This window comes from Blennius ocellaris (assembly GCF_963422515.1).
Source record: "Blennius ocellaris genome assembly, chromosome: 6".
NCBI lineage: Eukaryota > Metazoa > Chordata > Actinopteri > Blenniiformes > Blenniidae > Blennius > Blennius ocellaris.
In genome coordinates, this window is record NC_137655.1 from 16,215,370 (window position 1) to 16,237,579 (window position 22,210).

General features: G+C 43.3%; 1 protein-coding gene across 2 annotated transcripts; it reads left to right on the plus strand.

The window, feature by feature from the left end:
* The first annotated feature begins 157 nt into the window (after positions 1–157).
* On the plus strand, positions 158–22,168 carry dync1i2a (dynein, cytoplasmic 1, intermediate chain 2a). 2 transcript variants are annotated; one of them, XM_080497988.1, is made up of 16 exons: positions 158–280; positions 1,367–1,481; positions 3,238–3,358; positions 6,086–6,173; positions 7,751–7,866; positions 12,690–12,776; positions 13,001–13,163; positions 13,276–13,375; positions 14,180–14,305; positions 16,982–17,128; positions 17,231–17,344; positions 17,808–17,941; positions 18,934–19,078; positions 20,633–20,773; positions 20,987–21,112; positions 21,426–22,168. In XM_080497988.1, exons 2-16 carry the CDS (start codon positions 1,377–1,379, stop codon positions 21,537–21,539), a joined length of 1,827 nt encoding a protein of 608 aa, XP_080354114.1. In that variant the 5' UTR covers positions 158–280; positions 1,367–1,376; the 3' UTR covers positions 21,540–22,168. The 2 variants fall into 2 exon arrangements, with proteins under 2 accessions (XP_080354114.1, XP_080354113.1); XM_080497987.1 differs by having other exon boundaries at positions 159–194.
* Positions 22,169–22,210: the final 42 nt, after the last annotated feature.

The following is a 22,210-nucleotide window of genomic DNA, read 5'->3' on the forward strand; positions in this document are numbered from 1 at the left end:
AAGTTTCCAAACACTGGTTTCCTCATAGTCACTGCGGCCTGTGGAGTTTAATCCAGACTGCCTGCTTGGCCTCATATGACCACAACACGCCGCCACGTCAAAGCGACGTGCGTGGTTTGGCTCCTCTCGGTATCCGTATTCGGCTCAATTGTTTTGGCTGTGGTGGCTAAGGGCAGTTGGTCGAGAAACCTGTTGTAAGTTTTGTTATTTATATATTATGAGCGTGGGTGCTGGGACGACACACACATTTGGTGCTTTACCTCCATTTAAAGCTGTATTTGTAAGTCAATTAACGCGTATAATCATGTCATCTTTGCAAAAATGTCATGACAGCGCTGCGATCCACTGGTGCTAACTGTTAGCATGCTATATGTCCGCATCTAATTTCGTTGTCGGTGGATACATTTGAATGAATCGGGTTTCCTACAGCTTTTAAAAACCTATGCAGTGCCAACAATCTCGCATCAAACCAGCACTCGTCTTAATTAGATATTGTAAAACGTAGATGGGGGGGGGGGGGAGAAACTAGCCGCGGAGCTAAACATAACGAGGAAGGCTAACGTTAGCATCAGTCCAGTCCAGGCCGAGCGGATGCGAGTGACTCTCTTCAGAAGTGAGTTGTAAATAAAATACCCACGGAAGATGTTTTAAAAGTTCTGGACATGAGCACAGTGGGGTTTTTATTTTTAAAAACTGAAAACGATCGTCTATGATGAATGGAGTGATCACGATGTATAGGTAATCGGGTGCGTAAGCGGCGCACCGGCTGCAGGGTGGGGCTCCGTGGGTCAACCAGTCAGCTGTATGTTGTTACTTTAACCACAGGGATACGACAGCTCCGTGGATCACACCTGTATGATGTTTCTTTAACCACAGAGACACTCTGTCAGGACTTGTTTTGGCTTTTTAAGTCGTTGATCTGACTCCAGACGGTTTCTATTCACTGAGGAGGCAATGACACTCATTTGAGGCTTTACAGGCAGTATTTCATAATGCAATGATTAATTCTTGGATATTTTGGTTTGATCATATGTCTTAACGTGCGTGGCATGTAAAACAAATTGCACAGAATACATGTTTAGATGTTTATAGTATAAGTACGCATCCATGACATTGATCTGTCTATACTTATACTCAAACATTTTGATCTGAGCCTGATCCAATATTCCTGAAATTTCTCCAATATATAGCACACTTTTAAAAATATATATATAATGAGATTTGACGAAAATAATTTTAATCTGAGTGAATAAACATGGTAATTCCATAGTTATAGTTTATTTTTCATATGTTTGTCATGTATAAATATGCAACTTTGGGGGTTTTTTTCAGTGTAAGTGACGACCGGCTGTTGTTTGCATTTCAGGTGTGGCGTCATGTCGGACAAAAGCGAGCTGAAGGCTGAGCTGGAGAGGAAGAAGCAACGTTTGGCGCAAATCAGAGAGGAGAAAAGAAGAAAGGAGGAAGAGCGCAAAAAGACAGTATGTTTTCTGTTTGTCTGAGAGGTTAAACACAGTGAATATGACGAGTGATCACAGTCAAAACCAAAGTCTCATATTGGATTTTATTTTTAAATTCTGATATGCTAATAGTTTCCAGTTGGAGTGGTTGACTGCTAAGACCAAAATATGAGTCAGTGAACATCTATTATCTTCTGCAGAGGAACAAACTAAAATAAGTTGAATTAAGGTTATTATTCCTGCACCAATGGTGATACTAGTAATTGCTGCACTGCTTTAAAAACTTACATAGACATTTCACATGAAACCTTTATTTTAATGTTGTTCTTTTTTCAACAGAACTTTAAACAATACATCTAGATACTAGTAACCATATTTGAACTGTATTGTTTTTGTTAATCTGCCATAGAGTACAACTGCTAATTTTGAGGCGATATCAGTTTTTTATATTGTAAAGGCAAGATCCATTTTCCATCCATCCATCCATTTTTATTCCGTCAGCCTCAAATCTGTTATATTTTGTGGGTTTCGGTAGACGAGGTTAACCATAAACCAGTGCTGGCCACTTCTTGCCTCTTGAGTGAAATGCTTGTTGGAGCTCAGAATAAAAACTTGGAACAATTGTGGTTATTTAGACACACAACAGACCAAACATGTTCCAAGGCCTTTTAAAAAGACATGAAGCTCTTCTTTGACATCTTTGTTGCAAACTTTATCCCACAACTCCACAGCTGTCAACTTTGTTTACCTTTAACATTTTCATTGAGTGTTTCATGGACGTTTACATTTTTCGCTTGGTGAACGTGTGAAATCTAGTCAATTGTCGGTAAGCTGATCAGTGGCATTTCTCAGTCTCCATACAAAGCAGCTTTAACTTTGACCTGATTCAGTTTGCATTGAGATGCCTCCAACCTTGACTAATGGGATGAGATTATACCTGGGTCACCTTGACTTGAGTATTTCACTTCATACACTGAAAGAAACCATCAATTTTAGCTCCTTTTTACAAGGGTGATCACACCATAGACTCTTTTCTTGAGAAACCAGGAAACTCAATATAACCCATGGCACCACTAGGGGGACTAGAGTATTTCATTTTCTATGTTCAGGGTACTTAATGTGGGATATAAGTCCACTTCCTATGATTGGTTCAACAATTTAAAAACAATCATTTTTGTCACTTTTTAATTATGGGTTAAATATGTTTCCAGGCAGTTGCGCAGTTTTTTCCTGTGTTGAAATATTTTCATTTGTGGCGCTTTGAATTTCAAACATGCCTCCAGTAGTTCTAAACCCCTGCATCTGTTGGTGTATTGATCCTGTTCAATCTGTTGTGCTTTATTCCTGAATCCTGTTATCGTTGATTAAAGGCGAATGTTTTTAACCGGGCGCCGTGTGTTTTTCTCTGTTTGTGAGGCGTGTGTATTCCTGCATTGGAAAGCTTTAACTTTGTAATCAGTTCACCCTTAAGACCTCTTTTCTCATGACTTGGTGCAGTTTTGATGATAAAATAAAGAGTTGAGAGTGTCGGCTGTGGAATAGGTGGGTTTCCTCTGTAAAGCTGCCTTGACATAACATTAGATTTGGCACAATGTGAATAATATGCAAGTGAAGGAGAATAAAAATGAGTGAGGCGCTCACAAAGCCAGACTGTGTACTAAAACATGACAAATTCTGTAAAAGTCTCTTGTTAGATGGTCGCCTTATGGCACAAGAGTGTGGACTTTAACTGTATATCTCATCATTAAATGACTTTCATTCATTGCTGTATTTCTAGGCAGACCAGCAGAAAGATGCTGTGGTTCAACAGGAAGATTCTGACCTGGAGAAGAAGAGACGCGAGACGGAGGCGTTTCTACAGAGTGTGGGTTTAGCCACAGACGCCCCCGTCCCTGCTGGTATGTCTCGTATCAACTGTTGGTGTTTTCTTCTTTGTGGTGTATACAACACGGTGGCGTCCGCCCCGAAGATGTCAACATGTTCAAAAACATGCAGATCCATATTTTCACATTTTTTTTTTTTTTTTGTCAAATATTTTTATTGGTTTTTACATTGGGAGGTACAGACACATGTAAAAACATACCAGATGTACAACAATGGTCATCTCTCAATGTAATTAAACTCGCTACAGTAAAACGTAATATAAAACCAAGGTGCATTGGAGAGCAATTCTCCCTTCCCAAACAAAATAAATCATTCACTCGCAGCATTCACACCACAATACGAGACAAGACAAGACAAGACAAGGACTCAAGGGTTGAAGATAATCACAATGAAAAATTATGTAAATAATTAAATATTAATTAAAAATAAATAAATAATAATAAAAAACAAACAAACAAACGAACACACAAAAAACCAAACAAAAACAAAAACAACGACAACAATAACAACATGATAAAATAATAAACTAAAATAAATAAAGAATTAACAACTCAGCTTATTGTGTTTCAGCTTCAATGTGCAAGGTGTCTATATGCAGTAGAACGGGTTGCCAGAGTTTATAAAAGGCCTGTAGGGAACCGTTCAGGGAGAATCTGATTTTCTCAAGTCTCACGCATCGCAAAATCTCTTGAATCCATCTATTATGTGTAGGTGGGGATGAGTGCGTCCATTTCAGGAGGATAAGCCTCCTTGCAAGCAAGGTAGTGAATGCAATAATTTGTTGTGAGGTTTTCGACCAACCAAATGATGGGGGTAATCCAAAAAGAGCGACAAGGGGGTCCAAATTAACTGCACGACCAAGGACCGTCGTCAACGTATCGAAAATGGTACGCCAAAATTCAAAAAGTTTGGGGCACGACCAAAACATGTGCATGTGATCCGCTGGTCCGAGATTACATCTGTTACAAGAGTCCGCTCTGTCTGGGTAGATCTTAGCTAACCGTGCATTAGTGAAGTGGCTCCTGTGCAAAATCTTGCACTGTAGGAGTTTGTGTCTAGCACATATTGAGGATGTGTGAACTAGATTAAGGATACGGCTCCATTGTTCATCAGATATAGATATTTGGAGGTCACGATCCCAAACAACTCTCAGGGAGTTAAGGGAGGTTGGGTTCATTCTAAAAACAGCATCGTATAGGATTGAAGTCAGGGATTTTTGTGATGTTTTCAAAGAGAGAAGGGAATCCATCAAGGTCTCAGGGGGGCGATTAGGAAAATGAGGAAATTGATTTTGTACAAAATGTCGGTTCTGGAAGAAACGGAATAAATGCGATTGTGGGAGAGTAAATCTTTTTGATAATATTTTCACATTTTAAACAGATTGTTCTTTGCCCCGACTTTGCTCACATGCATACAGGTGTTAAAATCCATCTGCCCGGCGCGCATTTGTCTTTTAATCGCAATTATTTCATCAAATAGAATCTTTATAGAAACAAGGTTTGGCTGTTTGTAACCTTTCCCAAGTATTGGCATTAAAATTAGCTCTATATTAGTCGTAAACAGAGGGGTGGGGTCACGATATAATCCTTATGATGAATGATTAGGATTACATAGGTGTTGTAATTCGACCAGTACAGTCATTTTCCTTGACGGAAACACAGCTTTCCAATAGAGAAATAATCTTTCAATATATTCCTACGATCAAACACTGGAATCTTATTTTCTTGCAGTACAAGTGACTTCTTAAAGACTAGAATTGGGAGGGAAAAAATGGCCGACACGAAGTCTGTAACCTCTAGTAGGTTCATGATTTAAGAAAATGTACATTTTAAGGGTGTTTTTCCAGAATCGGATGTTGTGCATTGAAAAGCTAAAGTAACACACATTAAGCAGTGTTTGACTGCCATATTTACCCGCTAAACCACCCTGACAACTTTGAATTAAAAAAGAAATCTGAGATCTTATCGCAGACAAACTCTCACCCTCTCCACAACACTGTGGTTAACAGTGTTGTGTTGTAACACGAAGGTTAACAGGTGCAGTGTCTGTTTTCCCAATAAAAAGTATAACAGATAGTTTATTTATTGTGGGGGGGTATTTACTTGTGTGTGTCTTTTGATTTGTCGTCTACATTTTCGAGTATCAATATTTATGATATTTTAGCACAGTCTTAATATCTTATCGTTGTGCCGTCCAGAGCTACTGTGCTGACTGCATTTCTTCATACGGGATGTGTATTATTTTTTTAGCATGAAAGATTGACATAAATGTCTTAATAATGTAAAATCCTCAGATAATGTGCCGCCCAATTTTATGATGAGAGTTCAGTTGATTTTCAGAGCACGTTCACACTGTGAACAGCAGGTGGCAGAAGAGATCCACGTTAGAATGTGTCACAAGCAGGGAGCTCCAGTAAAATAAAATAAGAATTTGATTGTAGTTTATACCACATTTTTTTTAAATTATTATTATTATTATTATTATTATTATTATTATTTCAGACATTTCTGTGTTCATGAGAGCTTTATAGACTTGTGTATAATGTACTTTTTGTACTTCAGGTTACATCCTGCAGTGTAATATAGTAGCTATAATGCTTCCAGAATGTGACTGTTTTCATTAGAAAGAACAAAGCACAATGTTTTTTTGGTTTTTTGTGTTTTTTTTTTTTTACACTGTAGCGTTTTGCACAGCCTCGCGTCTTTACTTACAGATGATTATTGTCCATCTCTCCGTTGTAGTCCCTCCTCCCACGTCTCCCACTGCCAAATCGGCAGGTACGCCAAGTGAGACAGGGAGCCAGGACTCTGATGGAGCCGTGGGACCCAGGTACACACACACACACACACACACACACACACACACACACACACACTCATGCACACCCTGCAAATGTTTGAATCTCAGTCATCTCAAATGTGAAAAGTGTACATGCAGTCCCCATAAATTAGGCTTTAATTCCATTGAAGTGTTTAACGCTTTATTGTTTGAACTGTGTCTTTTTGCACTCTGCGTTTTGCACTTGTGCCAGCAAGCTCACACACTCCCGGTGTTTTCGTTGCAGCTTCGTCTGCAGCTGTGTTTCACTGCAAAATTTGAGTGTGATGCACTCCTGAAAAATGGCTCCAAGAAGCATGTCTGTTGTGGCTTTAATCTGCTTTGCGTTATTTTCAAACCGCTGCCAAAGGTTATGAATACCTATAAAGCGCGATCGCATTAAGACTCGGCTTTTTCTTTTTTTTTTTTCCTTTTACGGTCTTTATATCATTACAGTGAATGATGACGATTTTATGCCAACTGAGGGCATGTTTGTTTCATTTACGTGCCGTTGAAGTCGAACAATCCTAAATTAACAATAAAACAGCGGGTTGCTGTGACGCCTGGGGGACTTCTTAACCCCTAATTAGAGCCCCTTCCCTGGGCTGAAATTCAAGCTCCCCCAGTGTCCCATCAGGCCCAGTGAGCTGTTCCTCTACGTGTTGACTCATTTCCCTCACCAGCATGGCCGTTTCCTACACACATGGAGGTCATGTTTTCTCCCTGAGGGCTCTTTCTCTCTCTCTCTCTCTCTCTCTCTCTTTTGCTCTCTTGCTCGTTCTCTCTCTCTCTCTCTCTCTCTCTCTCTGTCTACACAACTCTCAGAGCCTTTGGTGTGGCACAGTTCAGCTTGTATCGGCCCTGCAGGCTGCACATTATGCCCTCTGCCATTCAAATGGGGGTGTGCGTGGTCCACATCCGCAGTATTCTCTGGGCTTTGTGTCGACGCATTGAAGCCTCGTTTGAAATGAGAAAAAAAAGAAGAAAGAATCCGTTTTAAGTGTGCTTGGATAACATGCAAATTCAATTGATTTGTGACTTGCAATTCAGTCAGCATGGTGTGTGCCACATTGCTAACTATATTTCCTCTCCTCATTTGTCTCTCTCTCTCTCTCTCTCTCCCCCCTCTCTCCTCTCTCTCTCTCTCTCTCTCTCTCTCACTAATGCTGCCTTGTTGCTGTGACACTAATCAGGACTCTGCACTGGGACTCTGACCCATCCACGCTTCAGCTTCACTCTGATTCTGAGCTGGGGTACTGGACAATCTCTTCTCTCCTTTCCTGGTCATTTTCCCTTCTCTCAATCTACAGCATGATTGCTTTATCTTTCAGAGTCCTTATTCAATTAATACAGTCAAGAGAACAGTGGACTCATGCATGCGAGAATGGTCAGATGAAACCTTGTAATTATTTCATCGCGATGGTTAAACTAATCTGAATCTGTGCTATCCCATTAAAGACTAATTCACTGACTTTGGTGTGAGTGGATAGATATAAGATGGTTCATTTAGTTATTTTGTGTGTGTGTGTGTGTGTGAAGGATGATTACTGATTTACTGTGCACAGTTTTGAGTTTGTCTTTTCTTTTAGGCGTGGAACTCCAAAACTGGGAATGGCCAAAATCACGCAAGTGGACTTCCCTCCCCGTGAAACTGTGTCCTACACAAAGCAGACCCAGACACCCAGCATGACTCAGGCGAAAGAAGGTGATTGACGGGTTGGTGCACATGTAACCTCGGGTTACCCGTGTACCCACGATCCAAAACTGTGCTTGAAATATACCAGTGAAAAGAGAACGCGCGTAAGAAAAAGTTCTCGACTAGACGACGGGGTCCCGGCTCGTTTAACGTTATTCTTATTAACTCCAGGAGAGCAAAATGAACAACAAGTAGACGAGGTTTGATTATTATTTTTTTTTTTCATCCAAGCGCCCAGGAAAACACAAGATGTCAGGGCAAAGATTAAATTCTGACAAGCCCTGCTCTTCTGAACTTCGGCTTGGGCATAATTAATGAACAGGATGAGGAATCCAGTGACGGGAAGGAGAAAAGAGATCGGAGCCCAAGATATGACGGCCGCGCTTTACGACTGCGAGCTGCCTCTGAAGCGTGTCGATATGTATGTAATTGCTGCTCTGCAGCTTTCATGTGGCGGGACAAAGGAGAACATTGGGGTTTGTACGGAGATACACATGCTGAACACATGTGCCGCAGAATATGCAACATCTCCTGGTGGTGCTGCTGGTTCTCGGTTGATTCTTCTAATGACTGAGGGTGAATAATACGCTCCGCTGAAGTTCTGATTATGATTTCTGTCTTGTTTTTTCCCCTCCACTTTGCAGCTTCTGGATGACTCCAGAGCTGCGTTCTCGTTTTATTTGCACCAGCTGACATGTTTCTGTAGCATCCTTTGAAAGCCTGGTTAGGGTTTTAAACAGAGTACTGATTGTTGGTTGTTGTCCGATCAGGATCAGGCGGCGTGTAGAAAATTCCGAGGCGGCATGCGACGCGCGTACGATAAAATTGTGTGTGATTTATTATTTTTTTTAGGTTTTTTTGTGGAAAACTTACGAGCAGAACTAGTCAAGGATGAAGAGCATCCCTCCGCTCCTCGCCGCTCTTTACTCCGGACTCTACTGGGCATTGTGAAACTGTGTTAAACACCGATGGTTTCTGCCAGCTGTTCAACACGGGGCCCCCTTCCCCTCTCTGCCACTATGTAATCATTTCATCAACTCCCTCGCTTCCCTGTCTTCTCCCTTCACCGAACAGGCACATAACAAAACACACTCAGTGACATTGTGCATTTTCACACCATCACTTCTGGCACTCGATGAGACGGCATCCCCTTCCCAGCTTGCTCCCCTCGGCGCATTTTTGATGTGTGGGGTGGCGTCGGGGCCTACTTTCTGATTGAGCGATTTATCATGTTGTCAAAAGGAGGCACCGTCGCAGCACTCTCAAGGTCAGCAGGCGGTGGCATTAGAGGGAGCGGCTGCCGTGCCCCGGCTGCTCCAGACTCGGGGTTCCCACAGTGTTGGCAAGACATCTCTGAAAACTAGTAAAAAGATTCACAACATCGCCTGCCTGCCCTATTGACACCAGCAAAATTTCCTGGACACTTGAGCAGAATGCTCCATTTTTTTATTTATTTTTCTCACCTGGGTTGGCATTGAAGGCATTCGTGTACCATCTACGAGATGAAACCAATGATGGTTCGTATTGTTTATGTAGCCTCGCATGCAAACCGAGGTTAAAGTGTGTTCTGGATACACAGGTCGTACTTGATTATATAAAAGTATGGACGCACGTGATGTCGGCATACGCCGAGGACAAAGAGCCATCCACTATCGTGAGAGTTCTTGTCTCCTTTAATGGATTTAGATGTGAACACGGAGGACATTTGCTTTTACGTGTAAATGCTGCCAAGATAAAGTCACATCTGGATGTAAGCTTTAACATTTGACGTCAGCTGACAGCCGTTTGAGCCGGAAGGTCATTTTACCCAGAATTCAGTTCCAATTGTAATACTATATTAAAGTAAGGAGTAAATCTTTATTCAAGTCGCAGCCATAATCTCCATATATGTTCATCCCAAGTTACCCCTGCAACTATATCGCAACCCAGTGACAAGAGATGACGGCAAAAGAACATTGGACATTGTGGGGTCATTATAGGATACCCAGAGCATACTGTATGCCTTAGACATATTGGCAAATCTGTGCGTTCAAGCTGTTTTAAAAGCAAAGGCCACTAAGATTGATTTGATATGAGCGATCGTTTGCTGAATAAAACCCACGATGGCATTATTTGTAAAGCATTGTCGTGGTGTTAATAAAAAAAAAAGATATTGCAGGCTCGGTTTTCTGTCTGTCATACTCTCAGTCCCAGGACGTTAATTTACGCCATCAGTTTGAGGAGTATTCCACTACTGCAGTATCCCCCCAGACTGCACTAGTAGGTAATATACAGCATCAGTATGCACTCCTCAACAAGAGGCTGTAATTATGGAGCAAGATATTGTTGGAAGTTGGGGGCTGGCGCTGGACCGGTTGGTCTAGTACAGTGTTTCTAAAAGGCTCGTCAGGGAAAACGAGTACCGAGAGCCGTTTAGTAAATCTAATGTTTAATTGAATGTGATTGTTTTAATCACTCTGAATTCAAAGGCAGGTCAAAACTTTTAATCACAAAAGCTCTTAATGGCCTTCTTGTTTGAAGTGCCACTTGTAAATGTGGTCAGCTTTTATGTACTTGATGATTAGCACTGTTAAAATATCTGTTATATCCTTCAGTCATACTGTAGCTAATCATTTCGCACCAAAAAAAAAGGGATTTTTCTCATTTTTCCCTGAAGCATTGTTTCTACATTTGCATCTCTGTGATCTGCTTTTTTTTTTTTCTTCTTCTTCTTCTGAATCTCACAGTGCAGGAGCAGCACCCTGATGTGAGTTTGCTTCACAACAAGCAGCCGCACACAGTTTTTGGAAATGCATTTTTTTTTTTTTTTTTTTTTACTTTGCCAGTAGATGCACTCTATTTCAAGAAACAAGAAATGCTGGGGCACGTGTGTGTGTGTGTGTGTGCTGGTGGAGGCTGGGCTTGTGTGCAGTTTTATTATTGGCCTTTACACGGCTGAACAAACCCTTTTTGCACACGCTGGAGTCAGACCCTTGTTCTCTCTCTGGACATACAGAAAAGTGAAGGACACCTGCGACGGAGAGCAAAAGCCAGGCAGTTTTGCAGTTCATCCCTGGCCCCATGCCATGTTTGCATTAATATATTGTCTATTGACTAAGACTTGTGATTATCCTCCCCTCCCCCCTTCTGTCCGGCTCCCTCCCTCCCACCCCCCCCCCCCCCCCCCCCCCCCCCCTCAAAAAAAAAGCTTTTATTTCTTAAGTGGTACAAAAGCCATAATTGGGCCTGCTTTGAGAGGAGGTGTCAGTGTATGGGACATCGGTGATCCGGGTGAATTCTGTTAAATGCAACCCACCCACCCTCACTACTACCCACCCCCCCCTCCCCTACGCATCCCCAGCGGGGTCACCAGGATCACTAGCTTTTCTCCAAATGGCCATTTTGGCTGGCAGGTGCATTATACCCTTTATTTTCAGATTGTCTATCCGCTCCTAATGCCTGGCAGGTTGATTGCTCTGGCTGCCTCACCAGGGAAAGGGCTGACGAGCACGGCCGGGACTAGCTGAAAGACAGTGATTACTGTTTTCCTTTAAGCCTGATTGAGGCCCTTGAAAGGAAAGATTTTAACCTTCCCCTGTTGGTTGCGGCGTATGGCCGCACATTGAAATGGCTTGTGTCATCAACGCCGTTCTGTAAACTCATCAGTGCACCCAATAACCTTCGTCCCCCAAGCCACCGTCCAAGAAAGGGGATAAATCATTTTTTTATGGACAAAGTGACAGATGACATTATCATTTAGATTATCTCGGTAGGAAGGAAATTCTGGCAATGCATCTTAGATTAACTGTATAACTCAGAGTAAGATAAATGCCTGTAGGATCCAGGCGAATATTTCCCCCATTCTGTATGAATCTGTTTTGTTCTGCTTCCACTATCATTATTATTATTTATTTTATTCTTTTTACATTGAAAGCATAGGCTATATAAGGTCTCCCGGAGATGTGTTTAAAAAAAAAAAAAAAAAGTGTTCATCTTCTTTGAGGTAGAGCCGGTGTGCAGTTTGCCAGCTGGTGTGGCCTGTATTTTGTTGTACATTCTCTGAGGTTGAATAGGAGTTGCGGGACCTCCTGCTAAGATGGTAATTGCACAGGCTTGCCGTTCAGCGAGAAGCTTGTCTCGGGGCGGCCAGGCGTAAAACCTCTGTGCCATCCCCATGCCACCTCTGAAGAGCACGAGACAATCGCCAGCATCGCCATCTGCTTTTCGCACCATGCCGTCATCTGGCCAGTCCAATGGGACGAGTCCAAGGCAGCTGCTCCACACCACTCTGCCCCACTTGCCCCATGGCCGAGAAGGGGGCAACCTGCAAGCGGGACACAGAGAGGAAAACGGCGACACTGACAGCGAGACTTTCCCTTGAATAGCTCGGGGTCTCATTAACAGTTGGGGAAAGACAGGGGTCCCTATGACAACAAGACTCCCACTGTGCCGTGTCCCTTTAACACGAATGACAAACGTCCCCCGCTTTAGAGAAGCAGGTCCCTTTTTTTGAAAGGCAACATTGTGCTGACAAACCAAGCACATGCAAGACATACAAAATCGTTCTATTGCCGTGGCCGTAATCATGGGGCGGAGCGCCTATTGAGAGAAGAAAAGGATGCAGGTGGAAAATGTAGTGAGGAAAAGGTACCAAGTATCTGCATGGGAGTATAATCATTCCTTTGGTCAAAGTTGTTACACTTCATTTGATTATTTCTTGTTTACGTTTAGGATTCAGTCCGACGCGTTTCAGATTCATTTACGTTGCATTTCGTGAGAGTTTTTTTTTTTTTACAGCCCCGCAAAGAGGGCATTTTCCCAATGTTTACCGGAGTTCACTCTTTCATCTGCAGAGGAAGAAGAGGAGGAAGAAATTGCCCCACCTCAAGAAATCACCCAGGCACAAATGGAGAAACTGGACCAGAAAGAGGAGGAGGAAGGTACTTCAATCAAAGCGATGATAATTGAGATGCTTTACTGAAATTGAGCCACTTCGGCTCTTTTAAGAATTTCACAATTACCTATACTGTATAAATAATTGCTTCGAAGGGGTTTCTATTCCTGTAAAGCAGGACATTAGATCCCATATCATAATGGCCGAGAGCAGCGGGGATCTTCACTCCGATTCATTGTGTTTGTTTTTTTTTTCCCTCCTCTGTGAAAGTACCCCCCCACGAATTGACGGAGGAGGAAAAGCTGCAGATCCTGCACTCGGAGGAGTTTGTGAATTTCTTCGACCACAGCACTCGCATTATCGAGCGGGCTCTCTCTGAGCACGTGGACCTGTTCTTTGACTATAGCGGTCGTGACCTGGAGGAGAAGGAAGGGTAATAATTGGAAAAGTCGTGCCTTTAAAAAATGTGTGATTGTTTTTTTTTGTTTTGGTTTTTTTTGAAGAAAAGCTTCTTATTGATTCAAGATGCGTTTGTGTTTCTCCAGTGAAATTCAGGCCGGAGCAAAGCTTTCGCTTAACAGGCAGTTTGTGGATGAGCGCTGGTCCAAACATCGGGTCGTCACCTGCCTCGACTGGTCTCCCCAGGTCCTTTACCCCCCTCCCGTCACACCTCTTTGTCATTAAACAAACATTTTACCATATTTTGTAAGAAACAAAACTATCACTTTATCTTATCCTCCCAGTTATTGTGGAAAAAGCCAGGAACTATTTGCATATTTCTTTTCTAATTGGCTGTACGAACAAGTTAGAGTCGCCGAACCATAATGCTTCATGATGACTTTGCTTGAGTTTGACAGCATTTACTTTTCGCCACAACTCCCTCGGGAGAAGTAAGCTATGTCCCATACAAATTGTCACTTAGTCGGAGGCCGTAATGATTTGTTTCCTCCGGTGTCTAAGGTCATTTAATGCATGATTCTGCAATGGCTTGTGACAGTGATTGAACACCGGCTCTTTGTTCACTGTATTTTCTTGCTCAGAGCACCAGCCTCACCCATGCCATTTTAGTTCGTGTGTTCGCATAAGACGAAGTCTCAACCAAATATTGAATGCAGCGTGTTATTTTTTCCATCAGGTCAAAGTCGCTGCAGTCAGAGTTGCCGTCCGGCGTTTCAAAATATCCTCTGTTCACTACAGTTATTCTCTTTGGAGTCGCTGCCAAAGTGTAACATTTCGTTAGAATGATAGAAATAGGATTTATTAAAGTTCCTTACGGGTTACAGCGACTTGAACAAGCCATTAATCTTATTGGAAAGGGTTACTCATTCTTGAAGGCAGTGGTCAACACTATCACAGAGGGCGGCCAAGGCTTTCTCCCATAGAGTGGAGCTCAGCCCAGGGGCCTGCCCCCCCCACCCCAAAACATTCATTCCTTTTTTTTCTCTCCAGTATCCTGAACTCCTGGTTGCCTCATACAACAACAACGAGGAAGCTCCTCACGAGCCAGATGGCGTGGCTTTGGTGTGGAACATGAAGTATAAGAAGGCTACACCGGAATACGTCTTCCACTGTCAGGTACCAAAAGTTCCTAAACACCCCCCCCCTACCCCCCACCCTCCACCCCATCACCACCACGATGAACGTGGACGACCACTAACCGTCCTCTTTGCTCACCCTCTTCACTCTCCTCCACACCCCCCCCCCATCCCTCCTGCGTGAGTTAACTGCGCTGGCATCAGCCTCCGCCACATCTATCCAAAAACACATGTTCATGAGGCGCCGGAGAAGACCTGTGGTGCGGGAGCCGGCTGGAATCTGGGCGCTGATGCAGGATTAAGTGTTGTGGGGCAGGGCTGGTTATCATGTGCATCTAAACAAGGGCCCTGTGTTCAGACGGGCGAGCCGGGAGAGCAGTTGAGCTCCTCCGCTCTGCCCCAGCCTTATTATAATGCCTGCCCCGAGGCCCCTTCACCAAGACAAGTTGAGTAGAACCACATGGCATTGCTTCCAGAGCGGATGTAGATGCAGGCGTGTTGCTCAGATGAATAAAACTGAACAGAAGTGCGAATGCAGTTTTCCCCTCGTACCTCCCAGCCAGCTCGGAACGAGATATTTATCGTCCATGTGTTGCGTTGTTTGTTCATAAAGGCCTTCCAGAAAAAAAAAAAAAAAAAAATCTTGTTTTATGTGCATTGGTGAACCCAATCAGACCACCAACATTGTAATCCAAGAATTTTCACTAATCCTGTTGGGCAGTATGGAGATCAGTTAAAACACCAGCACTCAGTTGCTGTTTTTCTTTCGATCAACTTGCAGTATTTCAAATGTCAAAGACAAGTCGTTTTGTCACCTTTTGAGGAAGCAGTTTTTTTTTTTTTTTTTTTACCTTATTCAGTTAAATACTTGAACTGAAAGTATTTTCCAGTTAAAGTATTTCACTGAATAAATTGTTTAGCACAACTTGAGTTTGGCTAAAATTATTTCATTGGAAATATTTAAACCCAGCGAGGTTGATGTGCAAACAGCAGATGTGAATATATCCTCACTTATAAGTTTTTTTTTTTTTAGAAAGATGGTAACCGGTTTAACTAATTAACATTTTCGCAGCAGTAGATTAAGTGTCATTTCATGTTTTTTGTAAGTAAAATACAGTTTGTGATGTCATGAGCCACTGTTCAGTAACGCATGAAAATAAGTTTGAACCTCAACAGTAACTGGATTACAGTAGATTGCCTCTGTGTTCCTGATAAGGTGGAGAATAAGAGTATATCGCTGACATACCAGTCACAACATAATAGCTCAATTGCTTTTGCTGTAAAATGTCAACTTTCTGGAGAGATTTGACATTAAATGGAGACGTTATTGAATAAAAATCAATTGAAGAGTGCAGCGGCAAAATGTATCTCAGGAGCAATAAACGTAACGTAAATGCAGCCGAGCTGAGAAGCTATATGTCATTTCAATGAAGCAGAATTTAGATTCAGGACAGTTTCCTCAGCACATTGAAGATTGTTATTATTGTTTTCTACTGCTATATATTTAAGAAAAACTCAGTTTTTGTTGCTCATTACTTGAATCGTCAAACAGTTTTACCACTGGCACTGCTGGGCAGCCTGCATCGTTCCTATGGAAACAATCACTGCACATCAGCAACAAATGACTGCTTTCATACTAAAAACATATAAAGCGCAGTCACTAATTGTTACCATGGAAACGACACAAATATTAGCGTTATCATGAAGACGTGGTCTGTGTCAATGATACCGTCTGTCGGCATGGTAACGCTGGCCAGCGCTGCTAATTGTTACCATGGAAACAATAGGTGTCCGATCAGCGAAAGCGCTGGCTGTTACCATGGAAACAATTCATCTCCGTATATTGCAGCACGGCTGTTTAAACCCGAGACTTGTTACTCACTATCGATCCGTCTGAATTGTAGTCATGAGGATGACACTTGAATTCTTGCTCGCGTGGTCGAACGTGCGCGATCAAAATCCAAGTCCAGTGCTCACTGAGAACTGATCAGCCACAACATTATGGCCACGTCCAGGGGACGGGAATGACTTTATCTTTTCATCTCGACAGTTAGTTAGTTGGCGGAACCCTTTTAAGCAGCGGGTAAATGTTTTGTCCTCAGTATTGATACACGAGACGCAGGAAAATCCGCAACCTTCAACTCGGATAAGGTTTTTCACACGTTGCTGCGCTCGGTATCTGTTCAAAATGGGAATAAAAAGCTGTGAGCCGGGCGCGTGAGCTTAAAAACACGCAATGTCACGACGCATCACTGGAGGAAGACGAGGCGATGTGAAGCGTCGAGCAATGTTTCGCTTGGGGGGGGGGGGGGGGAAACTTAAAGTCATGCCATCCACGCCGATGCCATTTTGACATGCAGCAGCTATTAAGTCTTGTTGCAGACGATGTATTCGCTTCTCGGAAATGGTTTTCCCTAATGCATCCGACTAATGAGAGAAAAAAAAAAATGGTTCCAGAGGAAAGAAGCCACACAACAACTTGGAGGTTTTGACTCGGCCTCCAAATTCCATAGATTTCAATCCAATTCGTCGTCTGAAACTTAAGCAAGACAAAGAAAGTCTTGATTGATGGAGGCCCCACCTGATCACTGTCGGGTCTTGTCAGATGTGATGGATGATTGGTGTATATTTGTAAAACTGATTGTTTAGCAGCAAATACGTACAGTACTATGTCAATGCATAGCTGATCTTCTAACGTTTTGTCTTCACCCCACAGTCCGCCGTCATGTCGGCCGCGTTTGCCAAGTTCCACCCCAATGTGGTTGTGGGGGGGACGTACTCGGGGCAGATTGTCCTGTGGGACAACAGGAGCAACAAGAGGACTCCTGTGCAGAGGACACCATTGTCAGCGGCAGCACACACGGTACGGAACACATCTGACATGAGGGTTGGACTCGCACGCGTTGAATCTGGCAGCAGAGTCACGTTTCACCTTTGTTTTTGTTTTTGTTTTTTTTCGCTGCAGCACCCAGTCTACTGCGTGAATGTGGTGGGCACCCAGAACGCACACAACCTGATCAGCATATCCACCGATGGGAAGATCTGCTCGTGGAGTCTGGACATGCTCTCTCAGCCACAGGTGACCCAGACGTACATTTATGTGAATTTGTCAGAGCGTCGTCTTTGGATTATCCAAAGAACCTTGAAATGTATTCGCCATCGAAGTCAAATTGCCATGTTGATGCAATGTTAATATATAAGTTCGTAAATGCTATTTGCACATGCTTCCTGTCACTCCATTCAGGCTAAATGTCAGGACTTTTGGCCAGATCAGTTTGGCATCTGCCCCGGCTTAACTGTTATTATTTCTGCAGCTCATTTTTCACTTGGAGGGAAATTTTATTTTGCTTGCGGTGTCATTTCATCCACACTGCCAAGACCTCAGTGTCAAACCTTTTTTTCTCTTTTTTTTAATAATGTGCGAGTTGAATTTAGATTAAGCATTAATAAACTGTGGAGTGATTTTTATAGGCTGTGCTTGGCAGCGTGTGTGCGAACATAAATGAGCCCATTATGCGTGTTGTTCCACGGTCGTTTCACAGGACAGCATGGAGCTGGTGTTCAAGCAGTCCAAGGCCGTGGCCGTCACGTCCATGTCTTTCCCTCTCGGGGACGTCAACAACTTTGTGGTGGGCAGCGAGGACGGCTCGGTCTACATGTCGTGTCGTCACGGAAGGTGCGTCCATAAGCAAAAACCGCAGTCCCCCAGCGTCCCTCCTGGACGCCGGCAGGAAACTGAGGCCACTTGTCATGCCCACCGAGGACCGAGTGTCAAATAAATATAACCCACTCACTTCCCAGTGCAGCGCAAATCCAACACTTGATCTCTCGCCGTTTTGAGGTTTCACTCCTGCCCAGTCATCCTGTTTTACTTTTCCGCTTGTCAGTTGTGTTTGTAAAGGTCAGTCAATATAAACAGTCCACACATGCAGGGGAAACAAATAATTCCCCCCCCCCCCCTTTGCTCCTTCTTCTTCTCCTCAATGCGTCCTTTTTGGGTGAGGGAGTTTGTTTACAGTCAGTCGTCCGGGGGAGAATTGAACCTGCGGGTCATCCCACAATGTTCTTGTTTTAATAGACGGGGGGGGGGGCGCTTCTCTGGTGGCAGAGGGATGTGGCTTAAATCGGAGCTGCCGGTAAGCAGCTTCTCAGGCTCCACGCTAAACGTCCTGCAGTATGCCCGCAGACCACGTTAGAGGGGGAGAGCTGCGAGGATTTGCACGGCAGAATCACCTCTGTAATTGGGGGGAATAATTTTCTACCTCATTTGCGATGGTGTGATACTCTCATCGCAGTTAATAATGCATAAGCATCACTCATGCTGAGTATTTACCTCTCTACGTTAATTATCAGCGGCTCAGTTGGGTAACAGCTCCGCAACACGTGGTTGAAGGGATGCAGGAGCTTTTGCCACCCTGCTGGTAATTACATGATATAAGTAAATGATTACTGTCAATATGTCCAACAGAAGTCCCTCTGTTGGTCTCCTTTCCTTTTCATCCTCACCATTAATCCTTAAATCGATGTCTCCTGCGGACGTTTTTAACACTCTACACACATGTATCTTCAGATTTTAAAGGCAAAGAAATATGACATCTGCTGCTTCATGCAAGTTGCATTTGTCAGCATGGCTGCATTGACTCGTCTCTTTATCTCTGATCGCCACAGCAAAGCAGGCATCAGTGAGATGTTCGAGGGCCACCACGGCCCCATCACAGGGATCGACTGCCACACAGCTGCAGGGCCGCTGGATTTCTCCCACCTGTTTGTCACCTCTTCCTTTGACTGGACCGTCAAGCTGTGGAGCACAAAGGTACGTATGAATGAAGTCTTGGATGCGGAGCAAATCCTCAGGATTCATTTGTTTAGTTCAAAAGACCCATCAGAGTGGAGGACAAAGGTTCCCCGCTATATGTGCATTGTGTCCCTCTGCAGCCTCATAAGAGTCGGTACAATGTACTTATTATATTGATTTTGTGCAATGAAACCTGATATCATTGTATATTTTGGATATTGCCACAAGTGTTTTCTTTCACTGGTTGGAGAGGCTGGATGACAGTCAAGTCACACAATTATGATGAAGGTGCCCGATTGAGCCGTTGTATTATTCTCCCACATGATCATCAACAGTCTCGTCATTCCCCTAAGATCCCGAGTAATCCCGGTGTTGTTCATTTCCAATTATAATAAATATCAGAGGAATAAGTTAGCTACTTGTGTTGGCAGAGTTTGAAGAAACAAGACGCGGCTCTCATTGTTTGAGCTCCTTGTTTCACAAGCAATTATCTCCAGCAGCCACGAGCTCAGGTTACATTGTGATGTTTTTAAACAAATAAAGAGGAATAAACTAAACTCCAGAACTTTGTTTATCTTCATTTTTTTTAAATATCGGTGCTGCTGTGTACGCGCACCTTCATGACAACAAGGCACCGACTCCTGGAATAAATTCTCCGGGACCTGTCGATGCTGCAGAAGTAAACACGGACATGACATTTTGGGAGCGTTATGTATAGGAGGCCGGTCAATAGTGTTTCCCGCTGTGTACAGCTACGCCCGCTGCTCCCTTGATTATCGACGTGTAGAAAAAAACCCACGAGGTTTCGCGTCTTTACGTGAACTCCGGTGTCTTTCCTAACAAAGCCCAAGACCACAAACTATGTGGGCGCTTGAGGAAAGGGCAGGTTTTTTTGTTTGTTTGTTTTTTTTGATCTGCTGGTGCTGGGGTTGTGTTTGCAGGAGTCAAAATAGTTTTGTAGGTCGACATAATTGAATTCTGTCTCCAGTGTTTTTGATTTTGAAACCTTGATTGGATGAAATATTAAGTGCAGATTATCAAGGAACTTTCATTAAACAGCAATCATATCACGCGGTTACTGTGTGGCCCTTAAAAATGCTCCAGTCGTCAAGATTGAGTGTTTAATCCTGGCCTCCTAATCTTCCTTCATCATGTTCATTAGAGCTGCAACAAAAACGTGATATATTTAGACCATATCCTGGTTTTCATGGTGTTTTAGAGCTAAAATACTTGATGTCCCTCTTCTTAAATATGAATATGAATTTAGTAATTCATCTGAATTAACTAAATAGAAATTGGATTTGGATCCAATTTATATATGGGAAATTGTGTCGTTACAGCTTCAAGCAACAAACCAGTATCGCACAGGTAGAAACACAAAGTCCTGCAAAAAATACTGCCCTGTGCGTCAAGTATTGTTCGATGAAACTGTGTCGTTTGATTGTTAAGAGATGAAACACTTCTTTGAGTAATTGAGTGCCGCTCATCAAATTTGCAAAGTCTCGACTGGAGGTTTTATGAAATTAATTAGTTCGGCCCCCTTTTTTTACCCCCCCCCCCCCCACTGTGCAGAACAATAAGCCGCTGTACTCGTTTGAAGACAACTCGGATTACGTGTACGACGTCATGTGGTCGCCCACTCACCCGGCTCTATTTGCTTGTGTGGACGGAGTCGGTCACCTCGACCTGTGGAACCTGAATAATGACACCGAGGTACGTTTTCTGTTCACACGTCTATTCTCTGTCCGCTCTTTGGAGGGAAAATGACAACCTGCATCACGCCTACCTAAATATAGACACTCATCAACCCAATGAGCAACCAGCATGAGTCCAGTGGTTCTGGTGTGTGGCCACATACAGGCTCCAGAGTGATTTCAGTCCCCTTGATGGGTTTTTTTTCCCTCTCCTCTTGTTCCCGCTTCTCAGGTGCCGACCGCCAGTGTCACAGTCGACGGCAACCCGGCTCTGAACAGGGTCAGATGGGCCAACTCTGGCAGGGAAATCGCTGTGGGAGACTCTGACGGACAAGTTCGCGTTTATGACGTCGGCGAGGTGAGCGAGCGTGACTCCGCGTTTTCCTTTTTCAGTTTTTTTTTTTTTTGTTTAGTTTTTCTTACCTTCAATCACTTCAATGCGATACCGCGGATGTGATTCAGCCTCCGCGTCGTATGCATATTATTGGCTGACGAGCTCTTAATCAACATGGCTGGTTCACCTTAATCAGGATTTTGAAGAGAGTCTCAAGTATATGACAAAAAAGTATTGTTTGGGCATTGTTGATAAAAAAAAAATAAATAAAAAAAATAATTTTATAGAAGCCGTGTTTCAAATTGGACTCATTCCTACTGTGTTCTCCCCCCTACAGCAAATCGCAGTTCCACGAAACGACGAGTGGACCCGTTTCGTTCGCACGTTGGCAGAGATCAACGAGAACAGGGACGACGCGGAGGAGCTGGCGGCCCAGCGTCTGGCTGCGTGAGCCTTTCCGTCACAATGTTTAAGGGACCAGTGGTGCGCTTCTTGATGTCAACCCTGTTTTGAAAGAAGGAGAATAGTGCGGCGGCAAGATGGCTGAAGGAAAAGTTGGACGGAAGTATTGAAAGGCTGTTTGATTTCCCCACACCTTCTTATTTAGAAAGTTGCCTTCTCAGTTAGCTGGACTGTCGGCGGTCTTCCTAGGATTAACCCGAGCGAACGGGGCTATCGAACCCCGACACTAACATTAAGCCATAGTCACAGTCTCAAGACAGTCGCTCTTGTCTTCAACCAGATGCCTTAAAAGTTTCTTTTTTAAATTTTGATTGTACCCATCTTTATTTACAGCATGCTAACAAGGGCCTTAATTTCCAGTCTTTCAAAGCCAAATAAGAGCCCTTCTCCACCTCCACCAAAGTTGTAGTAAAGCAATCAACATCTATGTCCACCCAGGAATGTAAACGTCTCCCAGCTGTAGCCCATCTTCTTTAGACTCGATGACACAAACATCTGTTTGTAAAATAGAGAAACGTTCCATTTTTCTACTTCGATATCGTTTTATACTGTACTGGGTTTCACTTAATCACCAGAGGGAGCTGGGATATCGACAATACCGAAGAGATTGATCATGTATGCTGTAAGTGCTCAGTGACTTCCAGGTGTCACATGTATCAG